Source organism: Amblyomma mixtum, chromosome 2, assembly GCF_055824585.1.
Source record: "Amblyomma mixtum isolate Tamu chromosome 2, ASM5582458v1, whole genome shotgun sequence".
In the NCBI taxonomy this organism is placed as follows: Eukaryota; Metazoa; Arthropoda; class Arachnida; order Ixodida; family Ixodidae; genus Amblyomma; species Amblyomma mixtum.
In genome coordinates, this window is record NC_143013.1 from 302,603,011 (window position 1) to 302,622,245 (window position 19,235).

At 47.1% G+C, this 19,235-nt stretch overlaps 1 protein-coding gene across 1 annotated transcript; it reads right to left on the reverse strand.

Moving 5' to 3' along the window:
• Window positions 1–2,561: 2,561 nt before the first annotated feature.
• LOC149364721 (Na(+)/citrate cotransporter-like) lies at window positions 2,562–18,957 on the reverse strand. Its single transcript, XM_089568744.1, has 12 exons — window positions 18,784–18,957; window positions 17,110–17,295; window positions 15,841–16,129; window positions 12,574–12,610; window positions 11,171–11,290; window positions 10,211–10,327; window positions 9,367–9,441; window positions 8,352–8,459; window positions 7,350–7,533; window positions 5,353–5,511; window positions 3,580–3,717; window positions 2,562–2,800 (listed from the first exon to the last, which is right to left on the reverse strand). The coding sequence occupies exons 1-12, from the start codon at window positions 18,955–18,957 to the stop codon at window positions 2,606–2,608; spliced, it is 1,782 nt and encodes a 593-aa protein (XP_089424870.1). The 3' UTR covers window positions 2,562–2,605.
• Between the last annotated feature and the right edge of the window lie 278 nt (window positions 18,958–19,235).

The window sequence follows — 19,235 nt, forward strand, 5'->3', positions numbered from 1 at the left end:
AACACTGTGGCCGCGAACAGGTTTCGAACCCGCGGCAGCGCGAACCTATGCTCCATCTGTAGAGCACCCCAGTATACCTCCTCATAGAAAGTAAAGCTGAGATCTAGGCGAGTTGGTATGCATTCATACTGGTGAACAGCGCAAAAAAGGCGGGACAACAACGCTTGTCTTGTCGTTGTCCCGCCTTTTTTGCGCTGTTCACCAGTATCTCCTCATAGAAACCTTCTCTGTCCAGCCATGCCAGCAATCAGCAACGGCTGATTGCGCAGGCTCGCAGGATAGCGGAAGCTACATTGGCGACCTGTACTGAGGACCCCACCCACGAGGACTCACCAACACCACTATCGTATCAAACAAAACTGTTGGGTGCAGAAGAGCCATTATGGTATGCCCAAGGTCCCAAGGTAGTGTTCAGCCTTTGCGTATGTTGCATTGCTTGCTTTCTATCGTTCTCTAAAATTATCAGTAAACGTTAAAGTTGTTGCTATTTGCAGGCTCTTGAGACATCACCAAGTGCGCGAAACGAACGACAATGCACTTCAGCGCGCGTCGTCGAAGCGGCGGACCGAAACCGAGCATCGCGTGGCACCCTGGCAAGAACGGCCGGAATGCCACGCGGTATGGCGACAATCTTCGAGCCCCATCGGCTCGCTGCGCAGCCGGCGCGACCTGGCCGAAGGCATGCGCCAGCGGCGCGGTGCGGATACTTGGAAAGCTGCCGCGGCGCGCCACAGATAAGTCGGCGTGTCGCTGGGGGGTTCGCGCTGCGCAGATCGGCATCGGTCCCAATCCCATTAGGCGGCGCGGTCGCCAGTGCGACGCGCGTTCGGCTAATGCTGCGGGCCGCCTCCGGAGCTAGAGCTGGAGTTCGGTCACCGGAGACGCTTATATCCACCCGGCCAAATAAGGTGTCGGGAAGGCGTCGCGGCGAACCGAAGAGGCAAAGCTGACGACCCGCGTATTATTTCTCGTCCAGGGAAATGACTTCAAGAGCTTGCCTCCGGATGGAGTCGAGAGGTACAGCTTGCCTAACAGTGGTCGCCATGTGAAAGCCTCCGGATTTGAGTAAACAGCATTCGTTGTCACCGACGTTGTTTTCTAGCAACGGCTGGACGCAACCTAGTTCGTGTGACAACTGAAGCTTGAAGACGTCGCGCAACTCTACAAGCAAACGGCGCATCGCTCGTAAATTTTGCACCTGGAAAAAGGAACAAGATACAAGTTTTGTTGGTATCTCGCGTTCCTATACCAACATCCATTTTCTGACTGTGACGGATCTACACAAAATATCACCTCCCGTTTTGAGTGCCAACGTCCATACTCCCTCCATCACGACCAAGGTGTCCAGCCAGAAATGAGTTCGAGGAAAAAGCAATTCATCTAACAAAGACGGCGTAAAAGACCATAACAGAAGCGCTGAAATAACAAACTAGACCACGCCGATCCAGGAAAAAAATTGCAGCCTATTTCGCTTATTTGGCCAAATGCGAAGTTTGTGCGCTAGCCCGTCGCGTTCCATTCCGCTTTCGGTTAGAGGCTAGGCTATCATGATCGTGCTCCAGACAAATATTAGCGAAATCGGTGATTGAGGGCCATAATGGTAGCGCGCTATAAAATTTTCGGACCGCTTAACGCACCTTAAGAGGCCTGGCGATAGCGGTGTGTTCTAAATTCATTGCGCACGGATGGAAGTTGATGAAGACAACGACGTGCAGTGCACATCGCGAGAAAGTGGCAGTTAAGCATGAGGCGTGATCGGTTGTGGAGATAGCATATCGGGCAACAAAGAAAAAAAAGCGGCGATAACATAGTGCTATTGTGCAGTGGCCAGCGAAGCTGATCTGTTCACGCCGCTGCGGGTTCGAAACCCAGGTGCGGTGCAGTCGCGACAATATTTTATTTCCGTAGGTCTAGCTGGCTTCTGATAACGGGTGCGCCTTTCCGTTCTGTAAGCCCTCCTCCTCGTACTTAGTGCTAGTTCATTCAAGAGAACGCTTACCATCGAGCAACAGTTTCGGACAGAGCATTTGAAAAAACTGATACATTGTTTAGAATGTTTTCGTCGCGAACATTGATTTTAACCAATTGCACACAACTGCGCACACTGCGAACTCGTGAGTGCTTTAGCTAGCACTAATTTCTTACTTTTCAGTAAATTTAGCATCCATGGCCATACAAATATGCTTTTTATGCCAGCTAGCGGACGCAGAAAAAGTATTTCACATGACAGTCAGCTTGATATTACGTCCTCCGCCAGTTTCTTGCACAATTTTGGGACAAATGCATTTTTTTCTGCATTTCTTGCGTCATGTGTACGTTGAAAACAGAAATGATTGTATGATACCTAAGAATTTGATTCCATAACCCCGGCATTTTATTTTTGCAGTTTACAACTATTTAGAGAAGTTTTGTATGCGCGCGTAACAAATTAACCACTGGTATTTTCCGTTGGAAATGTACCGAATTCGCTTTCTACCGAAAATTGCTTGAAGACTAACTAATAAATTGCGCCTCAAAGTGCATGGTCATTTCCGACGCCACAGGGTAATGACGATCACAATCACACTTTATATACAAGCGCTGCATAATGACGCTCGCGACGGCGTCAGAAGGGCCACTCGGTCGTTCTAGGCGCGGCGAGGGGCGCCGGCGTGGGGAAAGCGTTCCTCAGCCGCGCCGCATTGAAGACCGACGAGTTGTCGGAGGGGTCGTTGATGCGGAACAGCACCACGCCCGTCGTGAAGAAGGCGACCATGCTGAGCACCAGAGACACTGTCTTCATGAACAGGCCTGGGATGATCTGCACAAAGACGCGCGCCGACAGTTGAACCAAGAGACATCGGCTTAACGAACATTGGAGGTATTTCGAAAAACTACAGGGACTAGCGCATTGTGAGTGCGGGGGCTACAACGCACGTCTTCCGTGTTTAACGGTAACTGCTTCCATCTAGTATCGCTGGTTTTGAGAAAGGGACAAAACGAGTTTAACCAGGCACGAAATAGGCGTTATAATGCGATGGAGTTAAGGCGCATCGCTTAGCCGCTGCACACTGCGCCAAGACTGGTACGAGGACTCCCAGCGATCTAAGAGTGCGAAGTAGAGTTACAAATTCCGCATATATACTGGCATTTACCCATTAACTCCATCACACCATACCCTTAAGGCGGGACTTAAGTGTCCACTCCAGTTTTCAACAGGCGCATACATTTGAAGTTCACCTGAGGCATTCATTTCTGCAAGAGGGACGGATGAAACATTGCGAAGTAGAAAAATTCGTCGTCCTCAAGCTTTCTTGATAAGTAACCGACCAGCCCGGACCATGATTTTAATTTCTATGCTTATTTCCTCCCTATCATCCCTTCCCTCGCGGCGCGGTTCAACTGTCCACTCACAGTAAAAAAAAAAGTACCACGCGTTTCCGTGCCAGTCTTGCGCTAGGCAGTTAGAGAGTCGCCAGTAGGAGTTTCCTCCTGTACGGTCGATTTCTCTCCCTCCCGCACTAAAAGCGACGCGACTGAGATCATAGCCTTTCCCTTCCCATACTATAGTTACGAAGCATTGCTCGCGATCAGCACTACCATGTCAATGACGGAGAGGCCGCCGATCTCGAAGACAATGGCGTTCCAGGCCTCGGACGACGGTAAGATGAAGGCGAAGTTGTTGGCGAGGCCCATGGGCAGCATGAAGTACATGCCGTTGGTGCGGGTCTCGCGTTGCTGCATACGAGAGAAGGGGTAAAGTGTAAAAGCGTGAGGGAAAGTGTACGGGCTACGGCGAAATGGGAATTATGTCAGCGGTGACAATTAAAAGACGGGGGACGGTACTCTGCCTCTGGTATTCTTGTTTCGGGACCACTGGTTTTATTGTTGCTACGCCCGAGTTCATGGTCGACAGCTCTGTTGGAGCTTTTTAAGTAGAGGACACAAGGCCGACGCAAGCGCTGTCATTTTGGTAGAGCCACTGATACAAATCTGCACTGTCTTTTCAATGGAAACTCACTGAGAAGCATGCGTTTCTTGTTATTGGTCCTGTACATTCTAGTTGCCGCGAGTTTTATTTTGTTTTTAAAGTCAGTAAATGACAATGTATTTGATGCGTTCGTTACCACTGCATTGTAAAGAGGCTCCGTCTACATCAAGCCACTCACTGGCTTTTTGACTATGCCCCTCAACATCAATTGATGTTGAAATAAAATGTTTGCTTTGATTTGATTTGATTTGATTTGGTCTGATTTGATACTTCGCGAGGCGAAGTGCCGGAAAACATAACTGCACGCCTGCACTGCTGCCAGAAAGCTTTAAGTTACACAAACGTTATCACAGGATAGAAGTCATTTCTTATGCAAGAAATTGAACGCGCCAACCACAACTAAAAACAGCATACATTATGAACACTCAACATGTGCCCATTATTATGGTTCCTGTTCTGTTTAGTGGAAACTTCTTAGCAACTTAATCCGGCATCCACTGGACTGCACAACAACTGTCAAGTTCAAGAGCGTTTGCCCATTTCTAGAATAACTTGGTGATCTCAGTTCTGCTACGAGGCTCCACGAGGCATTGACTGGTATAATTTTTTTTTTTTTTTTGCACAGCAGCTCAGTGATGCAACTCGCATTCAGATGTATTCCATTATATGCCAGCTACGGCTCAAGCGTACGAGTTCCTTCGCGTGAAAGAAAACAACTGCCTTTACATATCGGACGGTTTGCGTGACTTGGACCCTTCACTGAAATCCGATCACGGCGCCCAGTGATTAAAAAACGAACATATGACTGGTAAAATAAGACAAGGTTTGATAACATAATGTGAGTTTGCGACAACAGCACCATTCTTGGAGACACAGGTCGCCTTGAATATTGTTTCAAAGGGACACTGAGGAGAATATGAAGTTGGCTTGTATCGACATATTTGCGCGTTTTAAAGAAGAGGAGGCTACTTTAAGTGAAAACGGGGGTTTTATAAGCTAGAAAAATAAAATAAAATAAAATTTTGATGTCACCATCACAGACCCATTTCGCAAACTGCGGTAACGTCAAGGATAAATTTCTTGTTCGGATCCCTGCAGCCAATCTACGCCACTATTCACTTCCAAACAAGTGATCGTGGAGTCATTTGACGTCAAGGGTTTGAAGTCATGGGTTATAATTTGGTGCTGGGACATTTAAACCAATTTTGTCTTCTAAGATATATGCTTGTTTTGCTGCCAAAAACAACAAAATAGCCACAGATTCATCCAATCGATCTTTAGTACGAGCAGAAACTGGGTACAGTCGTCCTCAGCGTCGACTCTAAAGCCTGAGGTGCGTCCATACAACGCCGCGGAGACACGCTCACGACTCTTAAGTTCACCTTGGTCTCGGCGATGTTCAGTATATGATGGAGGGTCATCTCCGCGTTGGTGAACTCGCTGATCACGGAGCTCATGAACACGGCCACGAACAGGTTGGACACCTGGTTCAACTTGACGGCGCTCGCCGCGTTCACTGCGTCGTAGAACAGCGTGCTGCGCTGTTTTTGCAGACGCGGATATTAATTGTTGAGAAGAAGAACAGAAATAAAATGAAAAGGCTGCGTACGCCTAAGGTACGGCACACTGTTAAAGGGAGACTGTGATAGCGTGGTCCTTCGCCATCACTTTTCTTTCTTTACTGCCGGTCACCACGCCATCACAGCACGTCCCCGCGCTAAACTGCCGATCGCTAGCGCTGGGTTTGGGTAAGGGCGTCTTCATAAACTTGCATTCGGGCGGCAAGAACAGATCAGCTTAGCTCACCATTGTATTAGAGTAGTATGCCATCGCCGCGGCCGAACACACCCCGCATGCATGCTTTCGCACTCAAAGCACGTAAGAAGTCTTAAGTGACCTCCGTAATTTTCGGCAACTACGTCCCCATGTCAGTGCTTGCGTAAAAAGATTCCGCATGCTTTACCTGCAAGTTTCACATATTGGGCCCCTTTAAACTCATCGTATTCTAAAACCTTTTCGGTTGCCCTTTAGAGCCGCAACAATCTTAAGGCTTCTCCTCATTACTTTTGAGATGTGCAAAGAAGCCTAATAATGATGTCATTGTTTCCAGAGATTTTCGATTTCTGCTGTCTTTGCCCAAATCCTGCCATGCGTCGTCTGACGCAGCCGAACAACGCTTGGCGTGCTTTACCTTCGGTTCCCATCGTTCTTTTTCCTTCAGGGAACCGTTTTCGGGTTGAATGTGTACTGCCGCAGTAGATGACATCATCGTGGGGCCTCTTACTCGGAACTGCGCGCTACGGAGAAGCCTGAACCCCGTCGTGTCTTTATACAGCGATTACGTCCCCATTTGAAATGCTACAACAAAATGACTTCACATACTTTACCTACAACTTTCACACATTTGATCCCTTTAAGCTTGTTAACGCGCAGCACACGGGAGTTTTTGTATTCATTTTAAATGCACCCGCCGCGACGAGGATTGAACATGAAAACTTGGAATCAGCAGCCGGACGCAAAAGCTACTGAGTCATCACGGCAGGTCTCTAATTAATGAGCCAACTTAATCTGACATTATGGTCTAACTACACATTTTAAATAATGAAGATACACAAGAAGTTGGAAGTACGGTGACACAAAAAGTTAAACGCGCGGTCATTCACCAATGATGCCAGTTCTACACTCCCAGATTCAAGCCCTCTTAAACTACAACCCAAGTCATGTGACACACCTTGTAGTCGAGCAGGAACCAACAGTTGGAAAAAATCCGACTAAGTGCTAAGTAAAAAGCACTGACCTCCACCATAGTTGCAATCACATAACTTGCACTGTGCACGTCGGCAGCATTGCAATTTGCGTCACTTTAGGTGCACAAAGTATGTTTTCTTTCCCAAATGACTTCACAGCCGTGTGTAGCCCCTAAACGCCCGCCTGAGTTAGGTCTCTGCCGTTAATCTAAAACGTAAATTCCGTGCGGGGTTTGAAGAAATAAGATATCATTTGATAAAAAACCTATGCAGAGAGATGATGAAAATCTGTTTAAAGAAGCGAGTAAAGTAATTTGTCTGCTACGTTGCGTACATAATTTTGCAACGAACAATAAAAAAAAGCTCACAGGATGGTTACCACTCTGTAACGCGAGATTCAATGACAGCTGTTAGCGGGACGTCCTTTTTCTCGGACCACTCTGCATAGAGCGGTACAATGACGTCATGCGTGAAATCGCTGCACGCTGACCAATTAGTGCGGCGCGTTGCTGATGCTGATCAATCAGCGTGGAGTCTGTTACGCCAACGACGCCGACACCGGAGAACCGTAAAACGCGCCCTTAACAGTTGTCGCTGTAAAATAAGGAAAGCAAGCGTTTCCGTGAACGTACTGTGATAACTTCGGTGAGCGTGGATCCGCCACCTATGATGAAGATGATGGCCCACGGCATGTTCTTCTGGATGAACTTCCACTCCATGAGGCGGTGCTCGAGCGAGAAGTTGAAGCTCTTCACCGGGATCATGAACGCAATGAATACGATCAGGAAGCCCACCGATGAGTCCGTCACGTAGCTTCTGTACATACAACAGAACGTCAACGTAAGTATTTTAAGTGCCAGGATTTCCAGGAATCGTCAAATAAAGCAATGCTACAGGCGAAGGTTATACCGGAAACCTAGCTCTTCATTCCCAGCGAAGATTTCTCGTTGACGACGGAACGCTCCCGATAGGCATCTAGATGTAGGCTACTGCATATTGAATCACGGCACACTGTGCACCTTTATGCGTTAAAAATCGCGATATTAAAAGGACACGCAGGGTAACCATCAAATTTTTGTTCAGAAAAAAAAAAGTTCTGTCTGCTATAGCTCTGTCTGTGTTGATGTTAGTCGGACAGAAAAGGCCGAATTCGTAGCTGAAAAAACTGGACACACATATTTTCCAGCCACTCAAAGCAAACTAGTGACGTAAAAACCAAAAAGGACTCCGTGATCACCGCCGGGAAATGAATGGTGGTGTAGCCTAGCCTCAGAGAACCGCGAAAATATGTCTTGAACCGCGAACGGTCGTCAACAGCGACACCTATATTTTATTTTTGATCGTTTCTAGCTTATAGAAGCTGCGTTTAATTGAAAATAGTTAATTTATTTTCATTAAAACACGATAACTAATCGATTAAGGCCAACTTTGGGCATCTTTAAATTGCAAGGAGGATTTTCTGCTGCGCCGATACCATAGCGCGCGCTGCTTGCAAAGTATTTCCGACGCTTTGTATTTCTTGAATGAGACTAAACTGTTAGCCCCAGTTTGTTGTTTAACTGCTAAAAGTTATCACTTTTCACAAGCGAAGAAATCGCTCGGAATAAATCGATGAAAGTAGCTCTAGTACTGACTCGTCGAGTCCAAGAAAGTCAGACCATCCGCGGACGAACACAGGTCTCTTGGTGGCCCACAGGAACAGGCACAGGCAGAAGAGGAACGTGGACAGGACTTCAGCATGGCTGTCCATATGATTATTAGAGGAGGAAATGATTAGTCTGTTTTTTTCTTCAATTTGGTCAGGGCGACGATGAAATATTTTTGTGTCGCTACAGTCAGTTGTGTCCAAAGAAAGACAATATTAGGTTACTGAATCATATATGTCTTTAAGCTGCGCTATGATTGCAAATTTGTCTCAAACTTGTAAAGAAAACACCTACTAAAAGTTACGATTAATGCAGTGTTCTGCGGGGTTGGACACAACGATATTGTCACGTAGTGGTCACAACAGTCCGGCAGTGAGGAAGGCATCGAAAGGCTTCCAAAAGAGATTCTTTATTGGACTGACTTTCGCCTCCAAGTAATTTAATAACATTGAATCAATACCAACTTGCCCAAATCGGTGGCGGCCATAGCAACAAGCGTGCTCGCCTGTCGTCGATAAGGGTTTCTATGTGTGACGATCGAGGGCCACACACAGATCGCTGAAATCGCTCATCACGGCCAGCAGTGTTAGCGCATTAAAAATGTGGTTTCGTGGCCGAGACCCCCGATACTTGCACGAGAAAGAGGAGCATTAAATTTACGAAACTAAGTTTGTTAACTGCGCTACAACCTTGTTGTCATTTAACTGTATACAGGAACAGTAGCATTGGCATACAAAAACTTCAGTACTTCTAAAGCATCATCACAAGCCTTTTTACATGCTGCCACAGAAGCAGAAGCAACACAAATTACGGTAGCTGATACTATGAAGTAGTAAGTGACTTTTAAGCCAACCAAAGCAATAAAGCAAAAGGGTGACGGCTCTGACTATTGTAGCGCATTGTAGAAAGGCTGTAAGGGTTAGTCTGAAACAGCCGCCTACGTCGAAATTTGAAACTCGGTAACGTGAGCCGAACTATGGAAACAAACAGCTTTCCCACTTACGTCCGCGGCATATTTTGAAGTTTGTCCTTGACGACGTCTTTCACTTCCCTGATGTCCAGACGCGACTGCTGCTCACTAGAGCGAGAGGAGAGCATGAATCGGCACGATAAGTGTGCGCACCAGTGGAAGTACCAACTGCCTAACAAATAAAAAGAATAACGGAAAGAAAAGTTGGAAAAGCTAAGGTTTGGAACGGGGTGAACCCCAATGTATCTTTTGTCTGTTGGCGTTTGTATCTTCTCGCAATATTGGCGAGAGAAAAGTCATGTGCGCAAAGACACTCTCCACAATGTGTGGCCAAACTTCCGTTCGTGCGATACTTCTGAATCAGCACAGTCCGGAAGGCGGTCGTTTAGTGGTTTAGCATATATCGCCTGTCCTAAATTGGGATCATGTGTAGGACAGAGAAGGCAATGTTGCGACTCCGCCTTCCTGCTATTGGCGGCTTGCGGAACGCAATGGTGGCGGCGCTATCCCCTATGCTTAAAGGATGCTGTATACCGCTACTACAGGGTCACGCATAAGTAGGGCCATCTAGTAGCTGAGGAATGTCGCATATGCTGGCTGTGCATGCGCAGTGACCCACCTCAAGATACATTTCTACCGCCATCCGTCAACAGCGCATGCAGATATGGCTAAGTGGGTCCGCACCTGGGGAGAGCCAGTACCTGGTCCTTTGGGACCATATCTGCTCATGCGCAGCTGGCGGATGGCGTTAGCGATATATAGGGCGAATTAGAATATTCTATAATAACGCGAAAGCGTTGACAACTGATCGATACACGTAAAGGCACGAAAACTACCAATGTCCACGTCGCGGGGACAGTTCAAGTAGTGCACTCACTATTCCTTGAGGTACACGGTGTAGAGGAAGACCCATCCCATGAGCATGGATATCATGCCCACGGGGAAGCAGTAGAGCATCCACGTGAATGACGTGATCAGGTCGTCGTGCGCCACCCTGCGGGAGGTAAACGCGGCTCTGACGAGACGGCGCCGCAGGTGTCAACGATGGACCACGAGTAGGCGGCCAAGTACTGATCTCAAGGGCGGCTGGCATAAGAGGCTTCCATGTCGAACATTCTCGTGCAAAAATTTTTGAAAATTTTGAATTCGAAAATTGTAAGATACTCTTATGGAAGTGGTCCATTCTTCCGATATGTAGCAAAATATTTTTTTTTAAGTGTTTCTATTGACAGCATCGAACAGTTGAGACTGCCTTAAAAACCAATGGGGAACGATTTTGACGATAGCAAAAACGTTAATAGAGAAAAAATGCATGACTGCTGTCGAGTGATCAGCGAATATATTGATTCTTGCAGTGGAATTTTACATTATATGGAAAAATCGCGCTCATAAACGGTTTTCCGCTTAAAAATAATTTTGTCCAGAATTGTTGAGTATGAATTCAATAGAGCTCAGAATCCCAGCGCCAGAGCTCGAGCCCTCCACTGCAAGTGTCTTTGGCGCAGCTGGGAAGATGGCGTCCATGATTAAACGCAAAAAGCCCTAGCAGCGATGCGCAACCGATCTTCGTGACAGCAGTTCATCTCGATACAACAGGCGTGCTTGCAACACGTCCATGCACTCCTCACTGGAAGATAAAAAGCAGGAATGCATACCGGCTGCCAACCTGCACCACTTATGCACTTTAACTGCCGCTAGTGAGCCCAGGTGGGCCTCGTCGACACTACTTCGTTTGAATAATCCCTGCCTTTAACAGCAAATCGCATTGCGATGTTCGTAATGAACTTTTCCGCCGCTGCCATCGATGCGAACCGGCGTGCACAATTCAAAGACGCACCTATTGATGCGGCTGGTCATCTCGTTGTTGATGCGGTTGCCCGTTATGAACGAGATGCCTCCGAGAGTCGCCGAGTACCCGATGCTGAGCAGGAAAGTCTTGCGTAGCTGTTTGCTCTTACTGCGGGTCGAGAGAGCGAAGCAAAAATAAGACGGAGGAAAGGCAATGTTCCTCCGCGTGAGAGAACAAGATAATGTCACAAACGAAGCAGTCCTTAGTCTGAGGGCAAACGTAATGGACAGCGTTCAGCAATGAGAATCAAGAGAATGTTATCTGAGAAGTAAGACGCGTGAGCACGAATAATGAAAAGGGGGCAAGATGAACGCACGCATGGAGAAAGAAATAAAGATAACCAGAGCAAATGCCTGATCTCAAATCCAGTACATATCACGCAAAAGATGAGGACGACGTTTTTATCGCGGGTTCGCTGGTTACCAAAATGCACGTTCAACGGTGCCTCTGACTGAGCACATTTTCGCGCACTAACCCGCCTATGTCAGTACTAAAATAATCACTGCACGCCATCAGCACCTGGATTTCTCTGCGATTCCATCTCAAATCGTAAAAACGCCACTTAAAGGCGGCATGTGATAGCTCTTCTCTCATCGAACACCATTCCCATTAATGTGTATTGCCATCGCCTGTCGGTCTTTGGTTGACTTAACCACTATCACGAGAGTATTAACAATAAGAATAAGAATGGGGTGCAGCGCACCGCCTGTCGGTCTTTGTCTAGACTTATGAATTCATGAGAGTGAAATAACTAGAAAAATAAGAGTGGGGTGGAGTGCATTTGGCAGGTTCTCTTACATCATGATTGGCAGTTTACCAATATCCGTCAAGAGAAAACTATACAACACGTTACCTTAACGGTACTCACGTATGGGGCAGAAAAGTGGAGGCTAAAGAAGAGGGGTTCAACTTAAGTTAAGGACAGCGCAGCGAGCTATGGAAAGAAAAATTATAGGAGTAACATTAAGATACCGGAAGCGGGCAGAGTAGGTGAGGGAACAAACGCGGGTTAATGACATCCTAGTCGAAATCAAGAGGATAAATGGGCTTGGGCAGGGCATTTAATGCGAAGGAAAGATAACCAATGATCCTTCAGGGTAACAGACAGGATTCCAAGAGAAAGGAAGCGTAGCAGGGGGCGCCAGAAATTAAGGCGAGCGGACGAGATTAAGAAGTTTGAGGGGATACGGAGGCCGCAGCTGGCACAGGACAGAGTTAATTGGAGAGACATGGGAGAGGCCTTTGCCCTGCAGTGGGCGTAGTCAGGTTGAACTTTTGATATGTTACGTCGAACATTTTTCATAATCAGACACGAAAATCTCAAAAAAGGAGGTGTCTTCACGTGAATGTCTGAAGGCGACGAAATGTAAAAGTTTCGACGTGATACGTACACTGATTCTATGTGTACAACCTCTTCGTAGTCGGGTTCTGCAACAGAAAGAAAGCAAACACACGGTCCTGGTTATCTTTCGCGTTACCTCCACACATTGGAGATGAAAATTTACTGGTTTGAAACAAAAATCTGATATGTAGTAGAATGAGGCATCAAGTGCGTTTTCAGATATCTAGGCCAAAAAGTAGCCTCTCAACTTTCACGTGCTCGGCCGACTAAGCGCGATTGTCTGGCAGAAGGCAGCAATATGCTACAAGTTGCGAGAACAAGCGCTGTTTAAGCTAATGAAATCCTGATTTAATCTGTTTAAATCCTGAAGATCACAAAATGGTCACCTCTGCCTCAGCAGTTGTGGAGAACTGGCTTAAAACTACGACGGCCTGTATTTAGCGACGGATAAGTTAAAACTGCTGATATATTTTGACTTCATAATTGACGATTCATCGAATCAAGACTTTTGTAGGAAATATGGTTCGCATAGGTTCTATAGAGGCTTTCCTAGGGCTGCATTAAGGTAAAGCGAACAGCACCTCTCTTACAGTTTTACCCTCAATTTATAAATTAAATCGTGGTATTATTTCCACGTAAAAAAAAGGATCGCTGCTGTAGAAAAAGTTACATGAGCGACCTCAAGTTATAAATTTTCGAGATGGCAAAAACTGTTGCTCGCAGTTTTGCCTTTGAATTTCACGCGTTTAACTCTTTCGCTACCGCGGAAAAATGCACGATTTGGAGCGTATTGAAAGAAAATTTTTTTTCTCAAGAACTAATACACCCAGCACATATTGCAATGCATGAAATTGTAGCTTATTAGTTACACTTCTGAATGAAACAAACACCAGAGTTGTGTGTGCAAAAGTAAATGAACATTTATTTGTGATATTTGCTAAAAACACAAAAAAAGTAAATAGCAAAAACAGAAATTACCGGCTGCACTAAGCCCGAACTTGATTAGAGGAAAACTGGAATATACAAACTGTTGCACATGTTTATAGCTGTCATTATTCACAGTTTCAGCTATGAGAAAAATTTACTGCACTTTCCATGGCTTGTCAAGTCAGGGGTCATGACTGTGGTGCCACTGTGAAGAGCAGTCAGAGGTGAAGATGTGAAGTAGAGGTAGACTGACAAGTGCTTCACATAAGGTTTTATCTTTGTTCCTCCCTTGTTCTCTGATAGCCGAGCTTGTAGTTTCTTCTTTTTTTCATTCTTTTCGGTTGGTGTTGAATGGATTCTATGAGAGGATTGGGGGCGTGGACTTCTTTTCCCTCATCATACCCGAAGATTTCTTGAATGAGCTGCTCCCTGAAAGCCAGCTGATAAAATTTGGCATTTTAGGCACGCTCTAAAACATCAGGATCGATGAAATAAGTTTTATCGATGTGGTTCAAAAGCCAGGACACTTTTCAAGTGTTGCCAATAGAAGCTGCCGCCACTGAATCATCCGGGTCCGTTACGTGCAAAAAAACAAAAACAAAAAAAGCGAAAAACCAATTTTGAGAAAAGATTTTTGATGGCAGAGAGCCAGAATAGATTATTCTGGTATTTCAGTAGAGATACAGTCGTGGCAGGTCAACAATTCCAATGTATATGATGATTCCAATGAACATCAGAATCTCCAACAGATGCACGTCTTCCCATGAGCCGTCACGCCGAATTTGCTGAAAATCTTCATCCATGCATACTTATTAGTGTTTCCGCACACGATCTTCATCATTTCCGCCGTGAAGAGCATCAAAAAAAAGTCGAGAACTCGAGCGAATCTCCGAGCGCCGCTCCGCAGCGATGTGCCGATATGGACACCTAGCTGTCGTCTTGGTTGAAAAACGCGACGCGACCTTGAGCATTTGGCAAACTGTCTTCGCCATACGTTGTCAAGACCCTGAAGCACAAAAATAAACCACTGTCATCAATTACAAACCGTAAGCACCGCAGAAAACACACAGCGAACGAAAACAGAACTTACATGCAAGTACGCGCTGACGTTCCAGGCTCCCGAGGCGAAGTCTTGCTGCCGAAACCGAAATCCAACGTTTGTACATTGTTGCCCGACTAATAACCGCTGCTTTCGTCGCAAAAAACGAAACTTAAACCGGCCGACGTGCTCGGTGTCAGCTTTCGCTTCCGAGGAGCGCGCGGCGACGCGGACGCCATTTTCTCCGGCTGACGGTGCTGCGGCCGTTCAAAGTTTTATTTTTCACGGCGCCCCCTCATGTCAAAACACTGAAACCAAGGCTGCAATCGAAAGAGCAGTTGTTGAGCTCGCTAACTAGATGGCGGAGCACGTCCACAACGCTCCAAAATTAGCTTTTTTGCGCGGGCGATTTGAATCGATCATATGCGAACGATCGCCTATGGCGCGGTAGCGAAAGAGTTAAGGCGACTGCAGATCGCAGAAACAGCGCCTAGTAGTTTAGAAACGGTTTCATAAAGTTACGAAGCAAGATTACCTGTTTATACCTTTACTCCTAAATATGAACTTACGTCATGGTCTCACTCTTACGCGCGGGTGTGTCCCTATGTGCAGGAGCTTATATGTGCATCAGTGAACGCGCATATTCACGTCCTACGCGCGCGCAAAATTAAGAGCCGCATTTTCTGAAACTTCAGCCTTTAATTCATGATTAGTTTTTCAATGGGAAGGACACAGAACAGACGGACGGCTGCTATTGTCTTTTACGTCCTCCATTTGCACTCGTCTTTTGCGCCGTTTTACTATCTTGCCATAGTGGATCAACCAAAGCCCAAAACAAATTTCTAAATTTTCTAGTGGAGACAGACTCTGAACTTCTGCAATCCTTTGGACTAACAGCTAGCTATTCAAACACTGTCGAACGGCCCACTATGCAAGTTTGACGATTTACCCCTGCCAATCACTTCCTTTAGAGCGAAAGCTGTACTCTTCGCACTGCAACTCCCAAGGTCAAGTTTGGTGGGCGTTTGACCTTGATCCGGCGGAGCGGAGATGTGGCAAGTGACGTCATAGCACGTGACTCACTGTAGAGAGCCTCACCGCTGCTGTACCACGTGACTAGCGCTGGGTATAACAGCTGCTTCGCTGGCGCCCGGTCGCTCAGTATTGTCACAATAGAAAGCGCGCGCCGGACCATCTCTGGCGCCAAACCATGCGTAACCATGTAACAGAGCTCTCGCTTGTATCACTAGGTTTAACAAGCGCTAAACCTCTGCTAGTTTTTTCTATCTTTTTTCAGCCCATCTAGTGAGTTTCGGCAGAGGAAGAGTCTACAGTCGCAAAAGACTCTACCGTCGGCCTGGTTTTCCCGCTTGCGGAGCAGCTCGTTGACCCGCTTGCGCAGCTTGCTCTGTGAGATCTCGTAGATGAGGGTGTCCACCACGGTCATCATCATGCTGGTCACGGCCACGTTGCTGATGAACATGGAGAGGAAGAAGACCATGCTCATGAAGGACAGCATGAGCCACTTGACGCGGGGCCCCACGAGCAGGATCAGGTTGTACGAGAGGCGCCGGTTGAGGCCGCAGTTCTGGGCGATCAGCGCCACCGTCAGGCCCGCGATGGAGTTGGCGATGGGCTCCTGACGCCGAAGAAGAAGCAGTAGAGCGAGGGAGGTGTAAGCGCCTCGAGACTCTGCCATACTACGTGGCTCGGTTAGCTGTGTATAGTAATGTAGTTATTCGCGTAGTCAAAGACAGCAACACGCACATAGACACACAAAAAAAAGACAAGGAACGCGCTCATTTATGCTATCCGTTAGGCCTTGTCAACACAGCAGTACCACAGGGACATCCCTGAGCTCACACCTTGGAGAGATTCACCATAGCGGGAACTTTTTAGCTCATACGTATGTCGGATTACCGTATGCGTGCTGAGCACAAGCAGATGTGTGCCCTGTATACTTAGCCGCGCACTTGTCGCTATATACGATAATCTTCTATAAGTCTGCGCTAGTACGCCTCCACTATGCTAAAGCTCTGTAGCGAAAAATACGCCGGAAAATCGGAGGCGGGAAGAGGAGGGGAGGGGCATGACTTGCAAGAAAAGTCTGGGCTCGCCTTCTTCATTTTTTTTCTTGTTAAGTGCGTCACGGGTTCCGTTCGTTTGGGCATTTCACAGATTTCTTGTGCGCACGAAGATCGCACAGCAGTATTCACTCAAGACGTTAAATACAAGTTCTTAAATTTTCATGTAAGATCGATGCAGTTCACCGTGAAATCTTTAAAGCTTTTTGAGAAACATAGATAAACAATCATCTATATGAGAGCTTCGCAGGCAGCATCGAAGAAAGCATGAAGAAATCCAGAAAAAAAAATCGTTCTACTAAGGTAATATATCCTAAAAGAAATCCATGCAGATGAAGCCACTTGGTAGGCTACCACCTACCAAGGCATCTGCCGCAGTTTAGACTAGGCAAAACGGCTTGCCAAAGAGCTTTGCCAAGTTTTCGAGGGAAAGATGAGGGAAGATCCACCGCTTTGCTTGGGCTCCCGAGCTCATTTCAGCCATCACAAACTTAGTGCAGACAGCGCAAGTATTGCACAAGGAAAGGCGGCTCACGTTGAAGTAGTACCTCGCCAGGTACCGAGTGGTGGTCAGGTTCAACATGGGCCCCATGATGAGCGGGAAGAAAGAAGTGATCTGGTAGGGCACCGGCTCGAAGATCCACAGCATGATCATCACGGTCATTATGTAGATGCACTTGATGGGCTGCGTGGAGAGCACAATAACCCATACTGTACCCTGCTACTGGCGAGTTGCAATTCAACTGGCAGTGCAATCAAATTAAGTTATCACTTTCCACGCGAACCTGTTTCGTATTAAAATGAACGAGATGAGTTTGACAGTGATAGCGAAACAATTTTCTGACTTTTTTTTTTACATCCGAACAGCGCTATGGTCAAACCTCAAGAAGCAAATGGAAGTGGCCGTATACTGCAAGCCTTGTGTTTGCTTCCCGCAGTTTCGAAAGTCTTGATACGAGACACTCGAGAATATTGTCTTCACGCTGTCAGCTGGTTCCCGTTCATGTAACTGCGTTGAGGAAATTTATGGGATCCGCGGCATATCTGGCATGGGAAGATAACGCATGTCCCCTCTTCAGCCTTCCCACTACTAACGCCGCAAATATTTTCACACTGAGGCGGACTCACTCCGCCAAGCGCTCAGGCTCCGCTTGAAGCATCTGGCCAGGCACAGCCTTCGATTTTAAGCAACCCTCGCGCCCCATTTATCGCAGGATGCGTTTTACAGCTCGTATGCCACGGATCCACATGTTCTGTTCGCAATGACAAAAGAAATCACCATAATGACAAAAGAAATCGCCATACATCCTGCAATACAGTGTCGCGAACCCGAACAACAACCTTCAGAAATACGTTGTCTTCGTGGCACTCCCACGCGAAATGCTGAGGCGCCGGACAGAATAAATTCGGTTTTCGCTAAGCGCCGTCGTTTAACAAAGGCGCTCCCGTCGTCTTCGTCGAGTGATTCGTGTGCTTCCCACAACACACCCCTAGTGAGTGCGATCACTTCAGCAACCACGATACAAAACTGCGACCCAAAGACTACAGCCGAACCCGCGAAACCTATTTGTTGCCGGGCCGCCGTCCGCCTGCACCGTTGCAGGGAGTGCGTGTGACGTCATTACCCACAGGGTAGGCCGTAACAGTGTGTTGCCTGACAGCACGAATCGGTCCCATCTTAAATTATTCTGCGAGGAAACTGTACTGTTCTCAGCCGTGTCGTTTAGCACACACAATCGAGAACTTACAGTACAAATTTCATTGACATATGTGAACACATTAATCGCTGGAGTTGCCCTTTAAACGCGATGACACTGCGACGAAGACACCCCGATAAAAAGCTGTACATGTATTGGCAAACATTGGCTTCTGATTCGATTGCATAGTTCATTCGGCCTTCAGTGGGATTCCTAACGGAGTGGGCAATACACACACCTATACATGCATCCCACAACAGGTTTTACCTGCGGCCACAGGACTATCCTGTTTTTTTTTTTTTCTTTTTTCCGTCGAAGTTAGCGTTACTCGCGGCAATACTTTGAGATAGTTGGTTGTAGCATGACATGTTTACGCAAAAAGCGCATTGGCGCCAAAAGACGGAGACAGCACCTGTCTTGTGTGTGTTGTCTGTCTTTTAGCGCCAGTACGCTTTTTGCATAAACATGTCACGTTAATCGCGGCCGCGTCTGCACGCATGCGCAGTGCTCGCCTTGGTGCCGAACACGAAGACCATGGGCAGCAGGAAGAAAGGCGTCATGTATCCGACGGCGAGCTTCATTAGGCCGAACGTGGAGCTCTGTTTGACCGCCTCGCCGCGATGGTGTTCGCCCTCGCCCTGGGAAGCCAACGCCACGGCCGACGCCTGGTCTTTGCGACGCATCATGGTGGTTGGTCTCCTTCGTCCGCAGTGGCTGTTCGAGGGAACGTGAGAACGAGCTTTGGTGATCTTGCGACGGAAAAATACAAGATGCGGCCGCACATGTAGTTAAAGTTGCAGTTAACCTTTAAGAGAATAATTTGTCCTCAAACCGCCGCGTTCACTCAGTGGTTGCTGACCCGAAGGACGTAGATTAGATCCCGGCCGCGGCGATCGCATTTCAATGCAGGAGAAATGCTGTAGGCTCGTGTACTGCGCGATGTCAGTGCACGCTAAAGAACTCC

Bases quoted from the DNA above. Each gene is read 5' to 3' on its own strand.
- LOC149364721 (XM_089568744.1), bottom strand. From the start codon at position 18,957: ATGATGCGTCGCAAAGACCAGGCGTCGGCCGTGGCGTTGGCTTCCCAG. The intron at 16,130-17,109 runs GTGAGCCGCCTT...CTTCGGCGTCAG, and splicing joins TGGCGAGGTACTACTTCAAC to GAGCCCATCGCCAACTCCAT. The intron at 7,534-8,351 runs GTCAGTACTAGA...TTGTATGTACAG, and splicing joins GACTTTCTTGGACTCGACGA to AAGCTACGTGACGGACTCAT.